A 26,950-nucleotide genomic window follows, 5' to 3' on the forward strand; every position below is an offset into this window, starting at 1 on the left:
CTGTCACGTTGGTTTTTCTGAGGCACTCTGGAAGGATTTACTAGGAAAATTCTACAAAAGACAATGTGTTATCCTATTATATATATCATTAATTTGGCTTGTGCACTTACCTTGCCCTACCACACCCTAATCTGACCTGTCCTTTCTCATCCTAATCTATTGGTTATATGATACATGATCTTTTTGTGCCACTATTTCCCCTTTGTGCTTTCTCTACGTCCCCTTACCTCTTCTGTCCGTTTACGGCCATTTCAAAGTGATGTGAACTACTTCGGTACTCAAATTCCAGAGTCATAAAGCAAGCTTAAATTTTCTTTCGCCACCTCCGCAAAGGCCCGATGAAGGAAAACGAACAAGCAAAGCAGCCCACGAGCCTCGGATGGCAAATAAAGTGGTGCAATAATCCTCCCAAAGTTACCGCTGTGCAAACCAATCCAGCGGGAGCGACCGGCGAGCTGACATTCCCTGGGCTCTGGTGTGTAAACGGCAATCACTGGATTAATTTAGTCGTCTTCCACACAAAACCAATTAAACCTCGATTTGAACAAACACAAAGTGGGAAGTCGCATACGCTTCGACACATCCTCCTTTTATCTTTGCGCGACCACAAATGAAGACACAAAAACTGCCTGACGACAGTTGGAATGAAGATCAGCTGCAGCCAAGTCACTTGTTTGTCAGGACTACGGACAATCCACAGCCAGTGCGACATCACGTGCCGGGCTGCTATGGAACGTTGCCATCTTGTTTGATTTAAATGAGACAGACAGGTCTCCATGCACAGAGGACACTTGTCATTTAAGACAAAATAACATAAGCCTCCCCCGTACATCCCCTAAGTATGTGAAGGACAGCTGTCAACATTTGACACTGTCAAACCATACTTACAAGTTGATCCGCGTCCCCAAGACGGAAGCACTCTGAGCAAATATTGACGCTGTTTGACCTTCAAATAAGAGTGGGCTTATCTTTACAATTATTAGGTAGTCAAGGCGGGATCTTCAGACATTGATAAGCGAGACCTCAGGGGAAATAAGTGAGATTTCAGAGGAACGCTAATCTTTTTTGAGGGGTACTTCATAATAGGTAGTAATGACAAGGCAGTCCTTGCTGGTGAGCTCCTTCAATCTGAAGGTTTCCGAGTGTTTGCTAGTCCTCTCACAATCCTATTTTCTCCACAAAATAAAAGAAATTCGGGGTCCAAAGGTCTGTCTAACTCTGGCGCCGCTGGAGGTCAGCCAGCCTACAAGCGCAGAGACAGTGAAGTCAAGGAGAGGCAATTACGAGAAGAGGAATAGCCCAGTTTACATGAATGAGGTCACAATCAAGTTAGGATGTCTGCCATTTTGTCCGGCCTCCAGTGCTGGCTGCAGCTTGTAAAATGTGTGCACCCACCAAGGCGGGGGCTAGACAGGCTAATGGGGTGGGGGGCTTTTACAAGGGGAAAAGGCTTGCTTGCCACTCTGTTAGCTGCAGCCTTTCCTCCCCAGTGATTTTGTTCCATCACCATAGAGGTGAGACCTTTCGCTTTCTGCGCCGGTCTTAAGTACAGGTAGCGCAGGTTCTTCTCTTTGAAAGGTCGTGTTCCTCCATTTTCTATCAGCACACACGGCCCCGGAGGCTTGACCTCTTGGAGCGTTAGCTCCCGGCAGAGCGCCGTGTACAAGAAGGGCCCAACACTGCGGCAAAAGCACCTCTTATCCACCCCATTCCACCCCACGAATGCCTGAGTGTGTGATTATTGATCTGCAGAGAGAGCACAAGACTCGGAGAGACTAGAAGGGCACTGCTTCCAAGGAATAAAAGGCAACGTCAACAAAACGATGTTCAGAAAACAGTCTCATTTTAATTGGTGTCTCCCCAATGTCCCTTATCCAAAATGAATAGCTGTTCACATCTGTTTTGCTCCAGTAGGTGAAGCAATTTTTCACAGGACACTGTTCTAAAGGAATTGGAAACAGTCATTTGAAAGGAAGCGTTATGTGCTCCTGGCTTCTTCTTTTTTTAATCGGGAAGTTTGGTAAATGTTGAGAAAGTCTAGGATGACCTGAAAAAGCCAACAAAGAAGCAAACACAGAGTTTTGGCAAAATTAAAAAGAAAATAATGGAGGGCGATAGAAAAGTTAACAATTGCAGACTGCAGGCATGATTAAAGACTATCTTGTAGCGTAAAAGGCAAAAAAAATTGTGAAAGGTAGACCGTCCTTTACAGTGCACGTAGAATTAAATCAATAAGTCAGTCTTGAAATATTATCTCCTGAATGAAAAGTGAATAAAAGAGCCACCACCACCCCCCACACCACTCAGAGAATGTGTATCCAGTTCCCCCTTAATTGCATCATCCTACTATGTGGCTCCATTGAAGAGTCCAATATTTACTTATTAGTTGTGGGAAGTCAACTCACCTGCAGCTTTGTTTTCAAGGTTGCACAATCCTTTTGTCTCTATCTACCAACCGCGGCCAATTATGAAACAGCCTCTCCATTAATATAGCCAATTACGGCGCAGGGGATGCATAATAATCCCTAGGACAAGAGCGCTGCCGCTCCTCCTTGTGCATCCTCGAGGAAGAAATAGGTTTAAATTGAAAAGAAATGAAAAAAAAAACATTGTGTTGGGCAAAGAAGGAGCAGTGACGAGGCAAAGCTCTTTGGCAGAATGGGATGAAATGGGAGTGGAATCAATGAGGCCTGACAGAGTGGAGGAACGACGCAGAGGAACGGCCCTGGTAAACACATTTCACCGTTTCTGTACGTAGGACGATAATGTCGCTGTATTTTACGTGAGCATGAACGGCACTCTGATCAAATGTTTTCATAAATGAGTGGAATTGCTGAGGATGACTGCACATTTCATAATTTAACTTCCTACAGATGCTCCAAATGGAAACATCTGTTCTCCAGAAGGAAGAACAGTGCAGCTATCAGACAGCCTGGTAATGTTCATGACCGCTAGATGACACTGTTATCTCATCCATTCTCAACCAGCACTTTTCCCTCATCAAGATTTGAAGTAGCAGTATCATTTCTTAAGGATTAAAGTATAGCTATAATTGTGTTTCATTTTTTGGTATTGCAAATTTTGTTTTCACACCAAAGAATCTAATAATGGACCAATCAATCACTTATCAGCTGGCGGGAAGTTGTGTGTACCCAGCATGCCTTTGGGCTCTCGAGTCAATACAGTGACCTTCAAGAAGACAAATGAAATGCATTGTAGAATATCATCATGGGTGTATGGTTGGAAAATCCAAGAGGGAACATGTCTCAGTACAAGTGTTTGCATTTGTTCTGTTTGAGGTTTGGGTGGAAACAAATTGGAGGGGGGAAAAAAGAATATGAACTGTTTGGCTGCCATTAAGGTGAATGAGTTCATAAATTATTGACAACTATTTTTGAAATAGGAAGTTACTATTTAATCATTATGTGCAGTGCAAAAACCGTGCAAGAGTGGATTCCTGAATGATACAGATTGAGTTGATATTTACATAGTATTTTTGAAATAGTTATTATTAAGTCTGTATGTACAATGCTAAAAATAATTCATTAGTAGTTTAAGAACAACAGCCATTTAAATCAAGTACATTCACCCAAGCTGATTTTGGTGTAGTATTTGCACAAGCCATGAACACACTTGCCCATTGGTTAGTTAGCACTGTCACTGTGTTGTGAGGTCCATAAGTTGCGTTACTCTGGCACATTGTGTTCGCCATACTTAAATGTCGCCATAGTTACTTCAATTTTGTCTACAGACAAGTGAGGGTTTCACTTACTTGCCAGGGACCGTGGCAAATGTCACAAAAATGTAAATGCAGAATTGAAACAGACTTGCGTGTCGCCGAGCGAGATTTGCTTCACAGGTCCATTTTTGCTCAATCTGTTTAGCCTTCCTCTGCGATTTTATCCTCTCTCCTTCTTATGCGGTTGTTGAGCCATTTGCGAGTCTCGTTGAATTTTTGATTTTGGTGCGCCTGCGTGTCTGTGAACGTCAGTTGCTCCTCAACCATTGCTACCTGGGAGGGAAGCAGGAAAAAGTTGAGTTACTAGACCGGCTGAAATGGCATTGTATTCGCACTGAAACAGCACTCGGTACTATCTATCTGATTGTGACCTGCTGATCCTCATAACGCGTGACAAGGGACTGCATTCGTCCTCTCCTGCTGGTGGATTTCTGGTGGCGTTCTTCTACCAGAATATCACGCTCCAACTGATAAGCCTGGATCTTCTCCAGCCGCTCCTTTCGCTGGTTTTCCTCCATCTCGGGGTCCAGCAAAACTGGGTGATCAGCTTTCCTTCTGCGTCAATTACGAATGGACTCTAATGTAGGATACCCATCTTCCAGAAGTTTGTGAAAATGTTAAATAAAAAGGAAAAAAAATACTACTTTGGAGTTTCCACATTAACGCAGCAAAGAGCGTCTGACAAAGGTTTAGTTAGTGCGGCCCTATCACAAAGACTGCAGATAGTCCATGTTCCCCACTATTATTGCAAAGTTTAAACTGTTCTAGACTTGCCGGATAGAACGGACATGTGCAAGCTTTGTAAAAGGAAAAATGGCAGGCAGATGCGGAGATGTGCGGGGAAAACCATGGAGAGAGCAATCCAGGCTTTATCTTAAACGCCTGGCAATAAATCCAAAATGACATCGGTGTGAGTAGTCATGCTTGAAGGCTTCATTGTAATAGCGGAGTAAAATAGAGAAAAAAAGTGTGTCGTCTGTGTCTGTCTGTGTGTGATAAGAGGAGAACATAGAGAAAGCAGAGCCAGAAAGGGAGGCACTTTAAAAAGTTTGGCGCTGAAGGAAGAGAAAAGTCCAAGTGGCCATCTGAGGTGCAAACATAGGCGGAAGCAAAAAATGGCTTTGCCTTTTTTTTGGTTTTAATGAGGGAGAACCAGTAGCTGTTTTGCTGGGGAAAGAGTTAATGAGCATTTGGCCAGTGCAAGCTATTTCAACAGTTTGTATAGTGAGGACACTTTGACTACTACATTACCAGCTGCACATGCGTGAACAAAGAAGGGGCACATCTCACAGACGCATTGAACTCGACAGGGGTTCTTTTGATTAAGAGACCCAAATAGTGTCTCATCTATCACAGCCTGGGAATGGCAGAGGCGATGACACGAGAGACAAAAGCGAAGGCCATCTAGGATGAAGAAAAGTCCTTTGCAGTCGCTAACTTGACACTTTGGATACTGACCAGCTGATTATGACTAACCAAGGGGAGGGAACCATGTGGAGAGGGAAATAGGGATTCATGGGTCAGGAAGAGGAAAGTCAGGAACAACTTTGGTTGGGATATTACTACTGTATATGTGACTTTGGAACTTGGTTTGCCTGCACGGCAATGTTAATCATAGTCAATGCAATCTAATGATTTAATTAATGGCAATTATAAAAATGTCATTAAATGAAGTATTGGATTGACAGAGAGTGACACCCACCTGATGAACGGCATGTAGTCTAAGGGAGGAACAACAATGCTTAACAGTTCCTCAATTGGTATATTGGGAGCATTGGGGGGAATGGGACTGCAGCCATCCTCTAGTTGGAAAAAAAACTGAGTGGTTCAAGTATTCAAGTGTCACAATTTTGTCGGACTTACCAAACTCGATGATTTCTGGCGGTGGAGGGGGAACCTCGCCATCCTTGTGCAAGTAGAATTGACTGAGCCAGTTGAGACGTAACTGCCACGCCTTGAGACAAAAGAATTGGAATACAAATACTGGACGTCAAAGTCCATTGAGCTCTTTTGCTCATATGTCCAAACACCAAACAAAGACATGCAAACGAGGCGAATTGAGGTGCAGCGTCCCAATACATTTGCCTCCCTTGGAGACAAGCAGCAACTCTGTTACCTTGGCAGCGCGGCCCGGTTCAGCCGCCTCCCAGGCTCTTTTAATAGCCTTGATTTGCTCGATTCGCTCAATGTCCTTCTTCACCACGATGCTCTCGGCTTCGCTTGTGTCGACAGCCACAAGCAGGGTGTAGTTGGCCTTAGTCAGGTCAAGGCCCTGCCAAGCACAAAACACACACACATATACACACAGATAGCAACACAAACACATCTGAAGGTCACCGCGCTACAAACACGAGGACTCCGATTCTTTCAGTAAGCAATTCAGCCTGGATTTAGATGTTTCTTTTTTTTCGGTGCAGCTCTTTCTGCAAATAATAGGTCGTTGTTGTGTTAATTTATTCGCAGATCATGACATCGGCAGCTTCCTACAAAGCTGGGCCGCTTAATGAAAGAAAACATATTCAAATGGAAATGAAGAGCGTTAGAGTGCCGGCTCAAAATCTGCCTTACAAATTTGATTGCACTTAGCGACGAGCAAGAAGCATGTATTAACATTTTGTGTTTATTGGGAGGAAAATGTTGCTTGTTAACTCTTTGGCTGCCGTTGAAAAATTGAGGAAGATATACATTTTGAAAATGTAAATGTTTTGCCATTAGAAAAGAATGGCCATTTTTCAATCATTTAGGGGTGAAATAGAAAGAGCCTGTGTTGCGTGAATTTCTAAGTTGAAACAATGGGAATTGGTCCAAGTGCATGCTTTGCAAAGCAATACTTTGGATGTATATTTGTGGGGATCCACAAATGTACATGTTTTTCTATGCTGACATTATTGCAGAGGAAGCTGCTGTGATATATTACCGTCTCTTCCTGAGAGACACTTGGGGAGTTGACGGCCTTCTTATCTTCCCCCTTTCGAGTGACTTTAGGTGGTTCTGGAATGGGCTCGTCGCTCCCCGACACGTCAGAGGTAGATTCTGCCAATTCCTCCGGAAAGAAAACTGCAGTTGCAAAAAGAGGTGACAAATGATGTTATGCTCTATTCCCATGATTTATAGGATGTCCCAAAGTCAAACAAGACAAAATGTTGTGTAAAATGTTTTCCTCTGAACATTTTCTTGATAAACCTGAAATTTAAAAAAAAACATTCGTCATAAGGCATCCAGTAATAATCTACAGAATAAATTGAATACGTTTTGATTTTTTTCTTCTTCTTTTGTCAGTTTGGGTGATTACAATTAAGTGAATCTAATATTTAGTTCCATTAATTGCATTTACATATTGATGAACCAAGATTGATTTAGCAAACAACTTTTAAAAGTGCTTTAAACAAACAAACCTTCACTTGAAACCACAAACGCACATAAATTCTTTATTGAACTGCCAATTCATGTTGATTTGTAATATATCAGTGAGCAGTTGCAGTTAAATACATGTACGTTTGCTAGGTGGCACTGTTGCACTTCCTACTCAAACTGAACCCAAACACATGAAGGCTCCCTCCCCACAACAATTCATCATTGAGACTGACCACCAAGTTCCTCTCATTGAAGCCATTTGGAAACTCAGCACAGTGCCATTTTGTGAGAGTAAAAGCCGTATACAACGAGGGCCAATCACCGTGTGTGCGCGCACAGACCCACTAATGAAAACAAAGCGCTGTTGTTTAGGTGCTAAAGGCGAGGGCTTGAGCGGTACATCCTGAGGATTGCAGGCGGATGCAGTATTCGGCTTGTTAAACGGGTTGGGTTCAAAGTGCGGCATGGCGTGTAGCTTATAGGGAGCTGCATCAAGGACACGGCCTCGCCGTTGAGACGTGGCTTAACTGGGTGAAATGAATTCTCTTTCCCACTGAGATATTTCCCAGGGCACGCAAGAAGAGCAAACTTCATTTGACTTCCCGTCGACCCACTTCCTCAAGCCACTCGGAAAACCGTAGGAGGCTCGCGTGGTCTACAAGACTCATATAGTACATACTGTATATAAAGTGGGTAGAGACAAAAATGAGGAAAGCAGAAAATTATTGCTGTCACGCACACGATGTGAATCACCCAGAATTTGTAGATTTTGCTCATGTAAGAAACTAATTAAGCTGAGCAATGCAAGGGTGATTTTAAGTAGAGATGCAGATTTAGGTAGTAATCTTACAAGAGCAAAGATTGAAATTTAAGTTTGGAGTTCCTGGATAGAACAGTTGAATTTCTTGTCATATCATAAAACATGTATCGAATCATCTTTTCACAAATGAAATGAATGAAAATTGTTTAGATATGTGAAACCCCCACTATAAGTGTTTTATGTGTACCTTGGGTTTCTTTGAAACTGAGCAGATGTGCAAAAGCCAACTGGGACTCAGTCAAATCCCAGCTGTGATAAAGCACCTCTGCTCTCACCAAATATCTGTAATCCTGTCAAACAACAAAAAGATATTGTTAAGTCATTGTTAAAAAAACGGACATCCATATATTTTAAACCTAGTTGACTGACATGAATGCTCATCTTTTGTTCTCATTTTCACTGGGAAGGCTGGCACCGCCATGAATGGCAGCCAATGACTAAATGAGTGCCGTCAAAAGGGTTAAACATCTCCTACCAAACAGTCAATACCGAGCACCCAAATGCCTCTCGCGATTCTCGTAGCGAAGCGTAACATCGCCTTAATCACAGACGTCTGCTCTAATTGATCAGTGGTCTTAAGGACTAATCAATACGCATTTACTCCCGCCTGCTGATGCTTTAGTGGATTGGACATGATCTGTCTCATTACCGTCCACGCTGCCGCTTATTCTGACGAGCTCCTCTGCGTGATTGGTTTGCCGCGTTTGATGAAAAAAAAAAAAAGAATAACATCTACGTGTATGATCTTAATAATGGAGGGGAAGTGATTATCGCATATTTACAAATGCTGCCAAGTCAGACAGCAGCAAAAAAAAGCGTCCCTTTGCTTTTGAGTGGGTGGGTATGTTTATGTGTGTGTGTGTGTGCACAAGTAAGGAGCTAAGGGTAGGGGGGAGGATATGAACACAAGCAGAAAGCAAAAAGGAGGAGGAGGAAAGTGCCGGAGAAAGCGCCCATTCCTCGCAGTCAGTGTTACCGGCGGCTTGGTGGGCGGCGGCAAGTGGACAACTTCGCAGTCTGATTTCCCCGATGCGCTGCTCTCCTCGTCTTCATCCTGGCTGTCGTCTAACAACGCTTTGATCTCGTCCTCCTGGGCCGGAGGCGTGTGTTGGTTCTCCTCTACTGCGCCGCTGGGAGCTGTAACGAGAAGAGCAAAGGCCTGAGTCGGATGGAAATAAAAAGACAAACGGCGCGTCCTCTTATCGCGGCGGGAAGTGGAAAGCAAATTAAAAGACTTGCAAAAGTTGCTCTCTGACAAGGGAGGGGTTTTTGGGTTCAGTTCATTCCAAGGGCAATATTGCATTATTGTGTATTTTTTGGATTGTTCCCAATGTGTGGTTAAGTGTAATTAATAACTAATAGTCTACAATTAAAAAAGAGAAATAGGGAGAAAAAAACACAACCCAATTTTTGTCCTAACAGAATGGTCACAGAAGAAGTAAACTCTTCTCTCAAATCAGCAAAGTGAAATTACTCATCTTGTATCCCTTTTTATGTAACAACCACAAGTTAACATCCCCCCCACACAAACCTAATGGTTCCTCCTCCTCTTCCTCCTCCCGCTCCTCATTGGGCAAGAAGTTGGCGACAGGAATGATGACGTGGCCTTGGCCGGTGGCGCTGGCCACGACCGTCTCTTGCTCCAGGATGGACAAACGTATCTTGACGTAACGACTGGACGTTTGAAAGTGAATAGTGCCGAGGAGAGGCACGGTCACTTTCACCGTATAGCTGCAGAAACAAAAAAAATAGAAAGCCAAATTGTCATTTACGTATAATCGCTGCCATGTCAGCTTCACGTATAGTAGTAACAGTATGTATAGTGTATCAATAGAAGTACAATTCATCACTCTGCTGCTAATACACTTCAAATTATTTTAGTGTTCCTTGGTCTTACCCACATATAATATTGTTAAGGTTGGGAAGATAATAATCTTGGAATTCCTGTAAGACAAATGTGTTGAGTGGCAGCTCGTGGGATAACTGTGGGAGAGGCTCTCTGGTGCCGATCAAGCGCAACGTCCAATTGGCGTTAGGGGGTGGCGATTCGGGCGTCAGCACCTCAGCAACAAAAGTGTAACCGAGCTGACATGAAAGAGAGGAGGGGAAAAGGGTTTTGCACACCCCAATTTGGGATTGGAAAAAACGGTATGGTCACGTCCGAACCTCGTTAGGCTGATAAACAAGTGGCGGGACTCTTGTGATGAGCTTGCTCAGCTCTTCCCCGGTGTCGTTATTAATGACGTGCAGCCGAGAATAGGGAACTGGACTGTAGACCTTTGGTAACAGCAGTGTCTCCTTAGTAAAAAAGAACACCTCTCTTCACACACATACAAAATGGAGACATAAGTCATTAAATTCAAACTGGAGCACGAACACTCGTTTGGTCTCTTAATGATCCAAAAAAAAAGATCAGGCAAACCTGAAGACCAGGATCCAAGAGTTGGCTTTCTCCGGGAGGGCGACGGAGTAGTCGGTGAAGACGACTTTGGTCCAGTCGTCCAGCTGACATGGGTAGATTATGGTTTCTCTGTCGGAGAACTCAAACATGTACCTGTAGGACCAGGAAAAGATTTTTAGACACTACAATTTCTAGCATGTGTTTTATTTTGATTATTTTGTTCTGGGAATTAGGTCCAAATTTGGCAAATTTCTCCATAGAGATTCTTTATTTCGCTTTTCTACGAACCAACATTTTTTTTTATTTTTCATACATACATGGGTGCGGGGGCTAGAGCCTATCTTAATGATTGATCAACTATAAGAGTAATTTTAGATTTGTTAATCCATTAGTCAAAGCTGTCCTAGTTGGCAGACGATCCCCGGCATTTTATGTCCCAATAGTGTATTATTAAAACATCTGACTAGTGACCATTCCATGGTGTTTCTAGGAATCACTAGGAAAATGGATGGATTATGAATCCACATCAAATTGTAGACAGTCCGACTCGGAAAAATAATCCTATTTCCATTTCCCACGGGGGAAACGTCCAGAAGTCTGAAAAAAAAAAAACAACGGAAAACCCCAGAACGGATTATGATGAATCTCGTAGATTCCATAATCATAAAAGTTGTAACGGCCAATGTCGGGGACGAAACAGGCCCTTTCACGCTCATGCGCAAACATACTTCCCCGGGCGGTGGGTCATATGGCAGACGCCGCCAGCCCGTTGGAACGACGTAAGGATAAACAGCAGATGGTACCACTGGGAAAAAAGATGGAACACAATGTGGAAAATGCTCCCCGCCTGGCCGCAATAACCAGGAGAGGGAGCCAGTTCTGGCCGTGCGGCAGAGCAGGATGAAAGGAGATCAAATATAGTGTGTACAGTATGACAGTACGACACACAATTATGTAAAGACCAGGGCTGCAGCAATCTAACCGTCTCGTGGCTGTGGATAAGAGAAAGACAAAAAAATGGACGAATGCAATCTTTATTTACCGAAGCAAGGACTCGCCGTGTTTCTCCATGTCGCATTCCACGTTGGACCACATTTCTGAAAGCACTGGGGACAAACGGTTGCTCTTCTTGGTGCCTGCACGACAAGAGTAGCACATTAACGCGGGCGACGCACAATTAAAGATGAAAGACAATGCACATTGCCAATGCATGAAACATTTATTGAGGCTGATCTACTTTTCAGCGGCAAGCCTATTTTAACGCTCTGAGTGAGTGAAAGCAGCCTTTACCTCTTGTAACCCCGTGTAACAATGTGTACGTGTGCTCTGCACGCACAGGTGTCAGTCACCTTGTATTGCTTCACAAGTGATACATTGGGGCCAAGGCAGGCCACATAGAGATGAAGACCTACTATATTTATCACCCGTATGTATGTTCATACATATATATATACAATTAAGAGTTATCCCACTGCATGTGATCTTTTTGTTGACGTTGTCCCTCGAGCCTTTAAACGACGCATTTCACTCAATTATTTCCAATCACTGTAGAAAACTGAAAAATGGCAGTATTTTGTTTTACATAAAGATTATTTATTTATTTTTTTAAATGGGAAAATCTCATATCATAAAGAAATTTAGCCTATGCTCCGACCCACGCAGAATTTCCGCAGGGAGTGCGTGTATGTCTTCTTTTGTGTCTAGTATGTATTAGAACAGTAGCGACCCGTTGTTTGTCAGAACGTATTACAAAGAGTGGCAGTCTCTTCCTCTGCTCAGAAGCTGAATACAACTCCACCAGGCTGGATAAAACTGTGACCAGACAAGGGAGACGGTGCCAGGTGCATGCTTTTATGTGTTTGGACAGTACATTAGATTGTCCTCATGAAGACAGCTGTGCTGCTGCCTGTTCAGCATTTCCAATGAGAGTCGACACAGCGAGAGAACACGACGCTGTGACTGGCCCTTTTGAAATGATAACAAAAACTGTTTAAGAAGGACCTTGACATTTAAATTTTTTTACCAGTTCTGCAGTGTTTAAGAACCACTCGCACCAAGTGGCCCTTGAATGCAGCTTGAAGAACAATCGCTGCGTTGACCTCCTCCTGGGTCGGAAGCCTGTCAATCCATGTTTCTGGAGGTTTTGACTCCTCATATACTTTTGGAGAGAGCAATAAAAAAAAGGAAAATAACAATTAGAGAACATGTTTTTAAAATGCATCGATTTAATATAGTTCAATGTTTTTCCGCATTTTGATTGGAGGTCAATTTAACTCAGTGCCACTGGCATGGAAGCCAGTGTGTAAATATATGTAAATATTTGAACAATTCAAACAAATTTGAATAGGCAAGAGAGCATGCTTAAAAAAATTCTATCCATTTTACATGCAGGGTAGCGAGGTCTGCGTGCCCTGCTCAGCAGTGTGGGGTCAGCAGTGAGGGCCAGCACAGCAAAGCGCTCCTCCGGGGTCATTTCCCTACCCAGGGCGTCGGACATAACGTGATAGACAGCCAAAGTGAAAACCTGAGGGCGCCGGGCATAGTCACGTTAACAATGCGAGGAAATCTCTGAAAAATGAGACAGAAAAACTAACCTTTTCCACTTGCCAATTTTCCAATGGGCTTTGTTTCGGACTGTAAGCCTCCTCCAGGTTGCTTCTTACTTGAGGCTTGTGGCCGGGTCGTTCGTGAAAGGCAACCACCAATTTTGACAGAGCTCGCATGATAGATTTTGACAGCTCATGAAATCGACAACTTTCCTATGAAAAAAGAAATTCACACATTAAACACCCTGGAGGCAGTTTGTGCATTTCCTATTAGATGATTATAATGTTAGACAAACACAATTTTCTGCTGCGTACTTGGCGTGATTCACCTTAGTACAGAGCGACATAATGGTGTCCTCCTCCCCAAAGGAGAAAGGTGTTTTGCTGAACAGGTGCACGTGATAGGCCAGCTCCGCGTATGCGTGGAAGGACAAAACATGACGCCTGAAGGTTGGAGAGGAAACATGCGATTTGTTCCAAAACATTTTTTACTTTTTTGTTAAAACCCTGCAGCAGTTATTGCACAAAATGAACTGTGTTCCACTTTCGAGGTCGCGCGCCGATTTAAAACATGTTTGAAACCAAAGAAGTAGCAGCCTGACGTGCACTTCCAAGCGCTGAGCTGAGTTCACAGTCTGGTCAAACCCAAGGAAAAGTGGAACTCCATTTCCACGGCTCCATTAGCTTTACATAATTCAGCAATCGCATCCTAACTTGAAGCAAAAGACTGTATAGGGGCGAGAAGATAAGTCAAATGCACCCTGAAATAGACAGGTGATGAAAGAAAGCCTTGTTTTGTTGTAGGAAAGACAGCATGGCAGAATTGCAAAGAAAAACTAATTGGGATGCCGTCAGGCCCATACAGATGAGCTCGTATGGATTACATCAAAAATAACGAGGCGCGTGCTCAATGAGGAGAACGACAAAATAAAAGAGGCTGTTTACCTCTTTTTGGAGTTTTTATTTTTAACATATGTTCCCAAAAGAAGGATGAGCCTGAGTTTTGAGTTTAAAAGAGTGCTCGTGACCTCAATTTGGGAGGGTTTTGTGCAATCTTCATAAGGTGATGTGTTACAGAGTGTGAAAACACAATGTCCTTACCCTGAGGGTAGGTTAAGTATGGTGGCTTTGGAGCAATTGGTCTCAATGTTGACTATCGGTTGCTGACATTGCCTGCTCTTCCAGTGGAACGGGGCAGCCTGGAGAAGGGCGGGGCAATGAGCTGCTGGCACAAGAAGAGTGTGAACACGCGCCGAGGGTAACGTTCACTCGCATACAGTTCAGATTTTGATGGATACTTGTACCTTGAGATTCAAATTTCACTTGCTCCGCAACCACACTGATTTTCCCAACTGAAATGAATGGAAATGCATTTAACTTATTTGCAGTGATAGACATAAAATGTAATCCAAATGAATTGGATGTCTTTCGCCATCAATGAGTAAAATTATGAATGTTTAAATAGGCTTGCTATTGAACTTTCTAAATTCAACCTGAACAATAACATCATTGACCCAATTTTAAATCTGACTTCAAATCAATATCAAATCAACTAACATCCAAAATTGCATTGCATGTCAAAGAATCCTAAATCAACTCACTCTTATCCCAAAACACTCCAGTTCAAATAAAGTTTACAATCTATAAAATATGATCTCGTGTGTGCACGTGGCTTCTTACACTTGTCTAGTCCTGCCCAGCGAAGCAGGCCAGAAAAACTGATGAGAATCTGAGAAGGTTGCAAGCTGTCCACGCACAAGTAGTAAGTCCCTCGCGCATAGGAACACTAGAACGCACACACATAACCACACGCACGGGGCAACTTATCAGTTTGGAAGGCAGTCGAGGGAGAGAAAAGCAGCACTGGAAGCCACAGTCAGGGGATGATAGATAAACTGATAGAAGGCATGGCTTAATGGAAGAGAGGCTTGAGGAAGGGTAGGAGAGTGGAGTAAGTCAGGCGAGATAGACAAGACAAAGCAAAAAACAAGGAGGGGGGGGGCAGCAACGACGGTGATAAAGGAGACGACAAGAAAGGTGGGAGTGGGAGAAAGGGACGTGCTAGAAATAAAAAGCAGAGTTTTCCCTATCCAAGCAGATATGCAAAAACACCTGGAGAGTTTTCTCACGACACTCGCAGATAAGGCTTTTTTTAGGGTGAGCATGTTAGCTTCAATAGACTTATACTTGTATGGGTTTCATTTCTATTCATTTCCCGTGGCAGTTCCAAATGTTTGAAAGTATGTACCTTCAGCCGAGATTTCTGAGCTTGGTGCGGGTATGTGTCTGGGTTATGGAAAACCCACAAGCGACTACAGGGGGGAAAAAAAATACAAAAATGGAAAGGTCTCATTAATATGCTTTCTACATATAAATGAGTGTGAGTGTGCGGATATTACCAGAAACACTTTGGAAAGTCCTCCAATTCCACCCAAGCCTCTGGTAGTATGGTTTTGACTACACTTTCTTTTATTACACTGCCGGGCAGATCTGGGGAAAAAGGGGGAGGTGGGGATCTAAAATTAAATGTAATGGGATATATACAGTAATTAGTGTGATACAATATTTGGGCAACTAATACTGTTTCCTGGCTGTCCAAATAAGTTTTTTTTAAATATTTATTTAAGAGGGGTCCAATTTATTTGAAGCAGTAGTACTGGCAATAAATGAACAAATGTTCTTTCTTGCCAACCCTTCTATTTCAAATGGATTGGACATCGTCTAGTGATAAACTCAATTCATCTCCATCATTTTTTGCCTCAGGGTGGCCATGTAAGATGTCAGCGACAACACATTAACACTTTTAGTGTACAAGAAAAGCATCTGAAATGCCATTTTGACATGTGAGAACTCACACTACAAAATGCCTTTCCTTTTGGAGCCTGAGTGCAAGGTATCATCAAATCATTATCTCAAGCACAGTGACTGGGATTGGCCCACCTCCCACGCAACGCCACCTTTACTCCCACTTTAACTCAAGGCATCTGGAATCCGCGTCGTGCAGACATACATAGGCGCACAAAAACACCACACCGCAGTGAGACAAACGTTCGAACAAATGCGTTCGTGCAACGGAGTCTGATGCTGAGGAACGCTTGTTCGTCGGCTCAACCCGCAGGTGTTACTAAGCAACTGAATGAGGGCATAGAAAACTGGCCCGCTGTCTTAAGGCATCATTTCAGCAGTCTCGTTGCATGTGTCTTGGCCAACCAAAGGAGGCGTGCAGGAGAAGATGGGATGCAGAGGGAAAAGTGGGCGAAACAAACCCGAAGCAAAAAAATGCAACGACAAACTTTTTGTATCGGAAATGCTTTCAGGAAACAAAAATGAATTGTTGCGAATCGGCAACAATTTACCGACAGAGACAGCGTCATCGTCCTTCTTCTTGTCCTCTGTGGGAACCTGAAGGGGTGGAAAAAGAGAGAGAGAAAAGGAGTGAGTAGTTGAGTTGTAAAGGCATCCGGAAGCACGCCCCAGACACACGCCTCAGACTCTTCTGGTAAGTCTGTGACAGCTGTGGCGGTGCGCCATCCCCACCGATCACCACAGGTTAGCAGACAGGGTTTCAATGTGACAAGGCCTGCTCCTCCCCTGCTGCTGCCCGACAACACCGCCAGGGAATTGTGCTGCTAATTTACCCTGATTGCCACTAACAGATGAAGATTTATGATGTTCTTGTTTAGTATGTTAATTTTGTTCGGAAGTGGGGGGGTTGCTTGCACAATACCTCCGATATAATGTTCATTTGCTCTGATTAGTCATTAACAACTCTCATCATATTGCGTTCGAGTACGTTGAGGAAAAATTCCAAGTAAATTAACAAAAAATGTGTGTCTGGACCATGTTACCATTTATTTTTATTATGCAATGCTACAATAGGTTATGGCTGGTTTAAGAAAACCAACAATTTCAATCAAGTGTTTCTAATCATTTTAATTTTAGTTTAGTATTTGTGCAGGAGATTGAGTCATATAAAATTGTTCTTTAGTAGAATAGACGAGCAACCCTGGTGGACGTCCAACAGTTTGTTCAGCTTTGGACAAAACAAGCTTCCTGGGCAAGACTCAGATGACTCACAGAATGTGTGTGAGTCACCCATTATTTGAATAAGTAGGGGGGACTCAGATAAAAAAGAAGCTTCGTGTTTGGGAGCAGAAACTCGCCTCCTTTCAAACATGCTTCCATGGAACATTAGGTTTAAATTAATTCAGCCATGAATGTAATATAACGCACAACATAACACCAGCATATGCTAGTAAAATGAATTCAGCCATGAATGTTATAGAAGACACAACACAAAGAAGTATACTAGGCTAACATAGCAATTTACTAATTATTGCAAAACAGGTGGGCGAAAAGTGGAAGATTTCATGGATTTTGGGGTGGGGGGATAACGTCAAAGACATTATGATTAAAATGCATTACATGCACCTTGCGAGGCACTACTGTAAAAATCCAAAGAAATGTTTCCAATAGTTTGTCCTGTCCACTCACAGACCGCTGGTCTTCCGTGACAGATCTCACATGCAAGACTCCTGGGTTTTTAATCTGCTGCCTCCTGATTAGGAAGCTATTTTTTGTGAACAAATCAAAGTACTGACTGAAAACTGGAAGAGAGACTATTTTTTTAATCCCAGACTTCCTGGAGCTTTATTTGAGACGAGCAACAGAGTTAAGTCTCTTCTCCCTGAGCGACTTCCTCTACATTTAATATTTTCCTTCACTTATGTTTTCCGAATCTTGAATTACAACCCCAAATCAAATCTTTAAGAATTGATCCTGGACGGCCTGCCACGCCAATGGGACGGCACGCAAGACCTTCTGTGATTAAATGCATTCCAAGAATAGTCGAGGTTAAGGCGGTGTGCTTGCATAAGGGGCCTAATTCTTAAAAGCACATGAAAATTGGGAGGGGAAGAACCATTGGGGGTATTAGGAGCATCATGTGACGCCACCATCTTTTCTGTTTTAATCCTAGCGGGGGGGCTCAGCGCAGATTTTGATTCCTTTGGCAGGAGTTGACAGAAACAGGGGGATGGGTCAAAGAGGCAAAATTACGTAGAATAGTGACGCATAGGCGCTAAACGGCTGCTTTTGCAGTGCTGCCCTACTGTAACCTCGCCCGAACTGGTCCTAGTTACACAAGAGGGATTCATCAAAACTATATTGGTCTGTATGCTGAGAGTGATGTATAATAATAAAGCCCAGCCCCTGCGCCAAGTCTTCTCAGCCCTCGGGAGACGTAGACACTGATGGCTCACCCTCTAATTGCACTGTTTCCTTTTTTCCCCCCCCTCCATCTGCATGATACGGCACCTCTCGGCAGAGCGACCCGGCCGAGATTCTATTTCCACATTTCAGTTTCTTGCTCAGCTGCTTCTCCCTATTCTTTATTCGCTATCCTTTTCTTTAGCCACAGCGCTAGCCTTCTAAAGCCTGGCTATATTGGTGGCTTGTCGTCAGCCCAGCGGCCCCGTCTCCCCCATCTGTTGGCCGCTCGATCGCTGTTGCAGATGCGCCCCTGGTTACTAGTGGCCTGGCTGGAGGACAACAGAAGTGACTTTCAGACTGGTTGATGCCTGCCTTGTTGTCACTGACACTGAAAGTCTACATGATGGGATGCGAGGGCAAGAACTGACTTTTGAGGCTTCAAATTTATAAAGTCAAAGGGCGAATGTGCTCTGCTGTACACAAAAATACCATCAGTAAGGCCTTGACATATGAATTTCATCCATTCTGTGACGACGCTCGTAACTCAATGCGCTAATTTATCCATTCCTTTAATCCATTTAAACTACCCTGAAAATGTGTTTTTAATGAGGAAAAAAGGCACTCTATAAATTCATAGTATAACATAATAAACATGGTAATTGCATTGTACAATCAAACAAATGGTAGAATGAAATAGAAGCAAACGGAAGGCGGTATTGCAGCAATGATGAAACAGTGTATAATGGATTATTGTAATCCAACAAATGAATATGAGCTCCTTCATGAATGATAATTGATGTCCCAGAAAGGTCTTATAATATTCTGTTTTTTTATTTATTAAACAAAATTCTCTGCACTGAGTAGCAGTGTTTTCTGTCCCTTATTTCATTGACTGACGTCCTATCTGTCCGTTTCAGTCTAATTGGATTGGACATCTATCTAAAATAAACATGGTGCATGTTGGATTAATTAGATTAGATTAGAACTATATTTCATCCCGTATTTGGGAAATTTCTTGGTGGCAGTAGCAAGACAGACACAAGACACATAAGACATTGTAGACCTAGTTAAGAAACTGGTGATATGATCCAATCAGAAGTACCTCAAGTTCCTCAACGACAGATTCACAGTTGACATCACTTTCAGTTGCTTCTGGATCCTGAGCCTCACGGCCTTCATTCTCCGTTCCCTCGAGGATGGGCTCCAACGGGGGCTGCCTCTTGTCCACCCTGACGCCAAAAAGACAGTCACCGTGTCATCTAGAGATGAGTCATGCGTCACTTTGTGTCTACAAAGCAGCTAAATGATTAAAATGGCTGATATGATTCATCCTTGAAAAATATTTCATAGCGAGCACACACCGTTCTGTGATGGGGCTTTGTGGGAACCTAACAATCTGGTCGATGAAGGGGCTGGCAATACGGATGAACTTTTCAGGTTTGGGCAAAGGGAAATCTGTGATAAGGAGAAACACAAAAGACAACACGCCCGCCCACTCTTTATCACATTTCTTGCATGAATGATGTCAAGCCTTGTATTGAAATAGTGCGGCTATCTTCACACACAACTCCTCCTGATTTAGTATTTGCTTTGCTCTCTATTCGTATTTATCCGTGACATTCACCTACAGCGTTTCACAGCCTTTCGCAAAATGGTTTTAATATACGCCTCTGCTTTCCCCCCTTCTGTTCTATTCCTCTGACGCTTACATTGTGGTTCATCGGTGATCACAGGCTTCTTTTTTTGCTTGCGGATCAGTTTCCACGGTGGTTCAGGGGGAGGCTTGGACGGTACTTCCAAGGAGCAGGTTCGGGTCTGGGTCAACAAGACCACGTGGCTGTGGCTATAACAGAGGTTATAGCGACGGAGGGTTTCTGAGGAATCCGCCTGTTTGATAGCAAACATGGAAAAAGTTGGTCAGAAATTTTACCTAAGAGTCTTGACTAAATGAGATGGGGGGGGAAAGCATTTTTTAAGACTTGCATTAAAATTTACGATAAAGTCTCTAAAAATGTATGAAAAAGATGAGGGTGCAACAGAAAAAAAAAGTTTTAAAAAGATATGTTCTGCTCAAATTACATATTTTTTGCTGTCAACTCCCTGAGCCTGGGCCAAAAATGCCTTCATGCTTGTTAACACATGCATTTTAATAATTAAATCCAGACTCCTTTTTTCCGAATAGCAAAGAGACAAAAGGCATACCATTTTTGTATAACCAAAGGGATCGTCAGACAGCTGATTGGGATAGAAGCTGGCGCACACCACCAACTTGCTTTTTCCTAAGAGACATGCACAAACAACGAGTTGTTTAAGAGTGGCATTCCCCCTAACATCAGAAAGAGTTCATCTGATAAACAATTCCGTTGGCAAGAGAGTCTAACACACACAAAGCGTTGGAGCCACCGCCATTTCAAAGGGTAGATGACACGAAAAGCAGCTCGGAGACATGAAAAGTCCATTTAAAAAGACTATTGAGACTCCTGATGAGGGCACTGCTGGATTAATATACTGGCAGCACATTAAGAATTGAAGGCGGACGCCGGCTGGTTGAATGTGGATTCAATACGATACGCCGAGAGCAGCTGCCCTTTGACAACATTACGGGTAGTCATTACGGAATAATGACAGACGAGCAGATTTGGAATCCCGCACGCGTTCGAGCAATTACAAGACGATTATCTTGTTATCTTGATGTTGCCGTCATGAGGGGAGCGCACTTGACTCGGGCGGTTCCTCTGCCCTGACGGCAATTGGCCCGGCCGCAACTCCCTCTGCTGGTTTATTTATAGTCCGCCATATGAGGACGAACCCACTCCCGTGCTCCATAATGCATGAGCCGGGGAAAACAGGAAGTGGCGCTTCAAACGAAGCGAAAGAGGTGTTCCTGTCCCTGTAGCCAATCAAGGACCAATTAAGCGCTACTTACATTGTGGATGCAGGAGGATGAAAAATGTATAGACACGACCCATAAACAGGTGACATTGATATAGCACCGTGTCTGACCTGACCTTTGTCGCTGTCCCGATGGCTCCGGTGGTCGCTGTGGGTGGAGCTCTTCCTCGGCTTTTTCTGCTGCGTTTTGGGGGATTTTTGCATGTGCATGAATTCCGGGATGTTTCTTTGTAAGAAGTCCCAAATATTTCTACGGCACACGTAGCTGGGGGTGAAGCAAGAGAATAATTTGCATTTATTTTTATTAAATGAAATATTGTTTTAAATGCACTGAAAACATTTAACCAGCTGCATTGCAAGAATAGGGCATTTTGAAGAGCTAAAAGAATGTTAAATCAAAACGAGGACAGCATCACAGAATATCTGTGATCTATACACAAATAGGAGCAAGGCTAGAAAAAAAATTGGAATAGTACACTGGACAGGTTCTTACTTTATGGGACTAATTTCCGGGATCCATCCCGTAAGGTGGTGGATGAAGTTAAACTCGCCTACTTCATCAGAGAGCTGTGCCATTTTACTGATAAGGGACACAAAGTAAAGGTAGAACATTATGGAAGGATCAGGATACAAATATGATGCATGCCATGCCAACAACATTTTTCAAAGGAAGCTTGACAGTGCCAGTGAGCAGTCATGAATAATCAAAATAAGAATACACCAAACAAGATACGGATTTTCTATTTTCTCAGCAAAAACATATCTATTAGCTTTTCAGTGTCGGAACAACAATGATTGCTGTAAAAGCACTTGAAATCCAGAATTGTGCTTTTTCAAACCTGGAAAAAAAACATGAAAGGTTGGCATTCTGAGAACTTTCAAGCACTCTTGTGGACTGAGAACAGTGTGTGTCAATAGAAACAGATGGAGCAGAATGCTCTAATTGGTCCCCTTGGGAGTAGTTGTGTCTTGTCTTAAGCCATGACACTTAAGCAAGTGAAGCCCGAACAAGAGTTCACCAAATCAGGTGAAAAATACAAGTTTGCCCAGGAGAGAAATTGAAAAACTACAACCACTAGTTCTTATAAATGCTTCATCATTTTCCCATGTTTCTTGTCTCTGATTAAAGATTCATTCATTGGTCAACCTTCAGCGGGCAGCGGAAGACACACCTTGGAAACACGACACAGTGCTCCATCACTGACATGCTACCAAATTTGACTGGAGCTTGAACAGGAATGAGGTTAGACGAAGCTCTGGTCAGCACTCAGCAAAAAGTAGGGTTGCTTGTTTTAAACGATTGAGTAGAAGAGAATTTCAATGACCTCTATGAGATAGATTGACTTCTTAATTACTTATTTACAAATGAGTTTCTGGAGTACTGAAAGGTGGACACTCACTTTCTATTAACGTCTCCACCGAGAGTCCTTGTGTTCATGACTTTGATGAGCGCCTTGGCCAACAACATGGGCCACAGCTCGGACCGACAGCTGGACGCCGGCAGCAGCAGATTGTTGTCAATGTCGAAGGGCATGGAATCATCCACTAATATCTTCCGCCAGCAACCCTGAACGCACAAAGCCAAAATTCTTTCATCTGTCTTTCAAACACTGAGTTTGTCTGTGATGTTTTGCGTGGACAACAACTCCGCGGTACATGATGCAAGTCTAAACCGCTATCGTACTCGCCAATATCGAATCCAATGGAAAGAACGTAAAATAAAGCCAGTCTAAACGACTACTGCATGTGAAAATCCTCCAGCATCCACGGAACGGTTATCCAAGCAGGGTTAAATGGAGGGCAACTTGGATTTGGAGTAGTTTATATACTCGACTTCCAAAAGGCTTCTTCTGACTCATGTGGCCTTTGAACCAAAGCTGATCCCTGATAAGAGGCGTTGTAAAAATTGTGAAGAACAGTGTGAGAAAGAAAGAATGCTAGTGATAATGTGGTTAAGAAAAAGAAAAAAAACACCATTAGTGATTTAGCGTAACATTCTTTGACAGTCATTGCTCTAGATGGCATCTAATCTCATCTTGAGAGAAGCTTCTGGTTTTGGAGGGAAAAAAAATCTGCATTTAGTCAAAAGACAGTGAAACTCACCATCCAAAACAGTCGAACCAGGTATTTCCCATAGCTGTTAAAGTGGGGCACATGACCTTTGCCCGGCTTGCATAGCGAGTAGATGTGCTCCCAGGGTTTCCATTGACGTTGCTCCGACGCTTCGGGGTGGTGAAAAACTTTCCAAAGGATATAAATCTCACTGATAATCCACCTGATTACCTAGGGCACATTAGACTAAGTAAGATAGAGCTTGGACTCATTGGCATTCAATTAGTTGACATGTATCCTTTACTGACCTCGCTGCAAAGCAAATGTTGATTGAAGGTTACCAGGTCAAAGTTCACTGTATTCTCCACTACTGTGGGCGTCTGAAATAAAGCACAAGGGTGCAAATATGTGCTTTCATACAATACGCAATCGTGCGGCAGTCACATGTAACCTTTTTAAAGTTGGCACCAATGTGTGTCCTACTTAACACTTCCCCGTGGGGGCTTTTGCTGGTCTAACCTCACCGTGATACTCCCTAGACTGCCACCTCCTCGATGAACGTTCTACCAGCACCTTAATAGACTCTAACGAAAGGCTAATTAAATATTAACAATTGTGTTCGCTGGTGGTGCGAGAAGAGATCAACCCGGGGTCTGGAGTGGCCGTGTTTTGCGCGGGGGGAGACGACCTCAATGAGTTGAAGGTTCCGTTGATGAAATAGGCTTCGGAAATGAGATGACGAGACGCCACCTCACGCAAACGGGAGGTCGCGATAGGCCTCGGCTCCTCGGCGTGGGGATTTAATTAAACTCTATTGACAGCAAGAGTGAAAAGGCAAGATTGCGATCTGGCAATGACTTATTCAAAGAGAAGAAGAAAAAACAGAAGGCATGAAGGAATTGCTTAGTCGCATACTGAGGGAAAGGGGAATGAATAGCGTTGCAATTAAAAGATCATTGTGGGACCATAAAAGCCATGTTTCCTCGTGTGGCGGACAAAGGAGTTTATTTACTCAAGTGCACAGAGAGCCGTGAGTGTATTTGGAGCGGGGAGTGGATTTTTTTTTAATTTTCTAAAGCACTTGTCTTCATTAGGCCCGCTGCACATTCAACTTTAAAATCGCATTGAAAAAAAAACACAGTCCTCATCACGCGAAAACCCATTCATTGCAATTAGAAATGTTCTACTTGGTAAACAACATTTTTATGAATTGAGTCTGGAATGTAATAGTTGGGGGTAAACTGTAGTGAATTTCTGTCAAGAGGGTGTTAAGGTTTACCATGTTGGCAAGAAACTCTATAGGGCGCTTCCAGGTGTGCACTTGCAAAGAAGGCGGAAGGTTAACTTTCCCCTCTGGATCCTCAAAGAACAGCTGTAAAAGAAAATATTCAATAGTAAAACAAATAAATAAATACATTGTGATTTGTATTCAACCAAAGTTTAATAATCTTCTACTCTACGTTTGTAATAGGAGCTTTGGCAGCCGCCTTTGGGTCCTCTGGTGCTTTGCCCGAGTCCCATTTCTCCCTGTAAACGTCACCGTCGCTCCATTCGGGCCATACGTCGTCCAGGTTCTCGCTGTTTGTGGCAGGCACAGACACTCTGAAATAAGACCGGAACACAAATCAGACTCTACGATAACTTTGACTTACCTCCAGCATTGATTGAATGACTTGGACATCTATCATTGTCATTGGCAGACAATGAATAAATGAACAATAAAATATTCTATTTTAAAATGTATAAACTTGTTTGCATTTTTGATTAACTCAACCGAAAATGGGAATATCCATTAAAAAATACTTTTATGGCAGTATTTTTCATTCTTCTTTTCTGTACAAATTAGCCAAAACGTAAAACTGTGTTTCATTCATCTTTGTATTTATTCATAAATATAATGACTCATAATAATAAACAGAAGTACAATTGCGACCTGGCGTCCATTTTGTGTCATGCAGGCCATAACAAATGTTATTACTCTTACGTCATTAATGATTCAAACTGTCCGTGTTTACCAGTATTCCCGCCATAATATTCAGTTACACAAAGTTCTCGAGCAAACTTGAAACATATATAATAAGAATTAAAAAAAGTAAGATAGAAGCAGTAGAAGCGTTTTCATATTTAGTGAATCCTATTCTTAATTGTTTGGTAGCTAATTAACGAAACAAACTTACTCTGCTTGCACGCGTCCATTTTGTGTCATGCAGGCCATAACAAATGTTATTACTCTTACGTCATTAATGATTCAAACTGTCCGTGTTTACCAGTATTCCCGCCATAATATTCAGTTACACAAAGTTCTCGAGCAAACTTGAAACATATATAATAAGAATTAAAAAAAGTAAGATAGAAGCAGTAGAAGCGTTTTCATATTTAGTGAATCCTATTCTTAATTGTTTGGTAGCTAATTAACGAAACAAACTTACTCTGCTTGCACGTCGGATGTTTTGCTGGAAGTAGACTCCTTTTTCCTCAAATGTGCTTTTGACATTCTGCTTCATGAAATCTTCCGTCGTGTTACTTTCTTTAATGACGTTATTCTCTTCTGAAAAAGACAGTTTTAGCTTGTAACCTAAACATCGCCATTTTAGCTTTGAACTCACCGGCGCCAATTTAGCTTTTAACTCAGGGGTCGGGAACCTTTTTGAAAGAGAGAGCCATAAACAATTCTTATTTTCTAATGTTATTGCTAAAGAGCCATTTCCAGAATTTAAAAGTAAAAATGTCTGAAAATGTGCGATTTTTTTCTCTCTCTGTCATTTCACCACTTTTTAATCACAAAAAGTCTTTGATTTCTTTTGACAACATTGTTATGATGTTGCTAATCAATCAGTATTAATGAGATGAGTCATGAAAAACTAAATTATGATTAAAGTGGTGTTAGAGCAGGGGTCGGGAACCTTTTTGACGAAGAGAGCCACAAACAATTCATAATTTCCAATGTTATTCCTTGTGAGCCATACTACCAATTTAAAAGTCAAAATACATACATGTAAACGAGTGCCTTTTCAATTTTTTTTGTAATTTCACCACTTTTAAAGTGGAAAAAAACTGAATATTTTTTAAAAGATTCTTATGCTGTTGCTAATCAATGAGAGGGTGCATTCCAGAAGAGTCTACTGCAAAAAAATGGAGATTAAAGCAAAAAAAAAAAGGAGATTAAAGCAGTTCTAAATGTAATATCTCAGTTCTGTCAACGGCGATTTCCACATTTTACCTCACAGGTTAGCAAAGAGCCAGATGCACCCATCAAAAGAGCCACATGTGGCTCCCGAGCCATAGGTTCCCTACCCCTGTGTTAGAGCTAGTCTTAACGCCACAGTGTCGACGTGACGCTCCTATTGGTGAGTTCGGGACTCTGCTCTCTCACTAGTGATTTACATATTTTACCTCACAGGTTAGTGGAGAGCCATATGCACCCATGGAAAGAGCGACATATGGCTCCCGAGCCGTAGGTTCCCTACCCCTGTTTTAACTCAACACACAAAGTCAAGTGAAACTTACTTGTTATGGTCGTCAGAGAGACACTTTACGAAAGGTCGACTTGTTATTTCGTATTCGTACAGAAGACATTATACGTAACACATACATTGAGTTGTAAAGTGAGAAAGCTGACATCCATTTGAACTAATTAGCCTGCTCGGCAAAAGAGTAATAAACCCTTTCCGGTGTTGCGATCCAGTGGTTGTCACGGCGACCTGGGCGGAGTCTTGGGTTGTGACGTTTCTAGTTGCCATGCGAAAACATGGCATGTTTCCGTCGCTCATTTTTGTAAACAAACAAAAAAACACGTTATTTTTTAATTCCTACATTCAAACTTTTGTTTACTCATCAGTCAAATAACAATTCAATTTATAAATGGCCAGAGAACATCGTATATAATGAAACGTTTTGTTTTAAAACTAAGTTTCTTTTGATCTTGATCATATTCA

The 26,950-nt window shown here is 42.5% G+C and overlaps 1 protein-coding gene across 2 annotated transcripts; it reads right to left on the reverse strand.

Moving 5' to 3' along the window:
- Positions 1-3,391: 3,391 nt before the first annotated feature.
- Positions 3,392-26,682, reverse strand: adgb (androglobin). Of its 2 annotated transcripts, none has more exons than XM_077587770.1 (36): positions 26,523-26,682; positions 25,445-25,563; positions 24,476-24,617; positions 24,295-24,387; positions 23,324-23,395; positions 23,067-23,246; positions 22,364-22,530; positions 21,457-21,543; positions 21,080-21,228; positions 20,274-20,350; positions 19,781-19,958; positions 19,433-19,526; positions 19,174-19,300; positions 16,217-16,262; positions 15,260-15,350; positions 15,109-15,172; positions 14,541-14,646; positions 14,165-14,212; positions 13,962-14,082; positions 13,190-13,304; positions 12,909-13,073; positions 12,700-12,838; positions 12,338-12,472; positions 11,357-11,450; positions 10,336-10,467; positions 10,080-10,233; positions 9,811-9,998; positions 9,445-9,644; positions 8,890-9,050; positions 8,101-8,203; positions 6,657-6,796; positions 5,856-6,011; positions 5,603-5,693; positions 5,442-5,541; positions 4,111-4,294; positions 3,392-4,012 (listed from the first exon to the last, which is right to left on the reverse strand). In XM_077587770.1, exons 2-36 carry the CDS (start codon positions 25,507-25,509, stop codon positions 3,881-3,883), a joined length of 4,296 nt encoding a protein of 1,431 aa, XP_077443896.1. In that variant the 5' UTR covers positions 25,510-25,563; positions 26,523-26,682; the 3' UTR covers positions 3,392-3,880. The 2 variants fall into 2 exon arrangements, with proteins under 2 accessions (XP_077443896.1, XP_077443897.1); XM_077587771.1 differs by having other exon boundaries at positions 25,445-25,560; positions 26,523-26,677.
- Positions 26,683-26,950: the final 268 nt, after the last annotated feature.

This window comes from Stigmatopora argus, chromosome 19 (genome assembly GCF_051989625.1).
Source record: "Stigmatopora argus isolate UIUO_Sarg chromosome 19, RoL_Sarg_1.0, whole genome shotgun sequence".
Taxonomy (NCBI): Eukaryota; Metazoa; Chordata; class Actinopteri; order Syngnathiformes; family Syngnathidae; genus Stigmatopora; species Stigmatopora argus.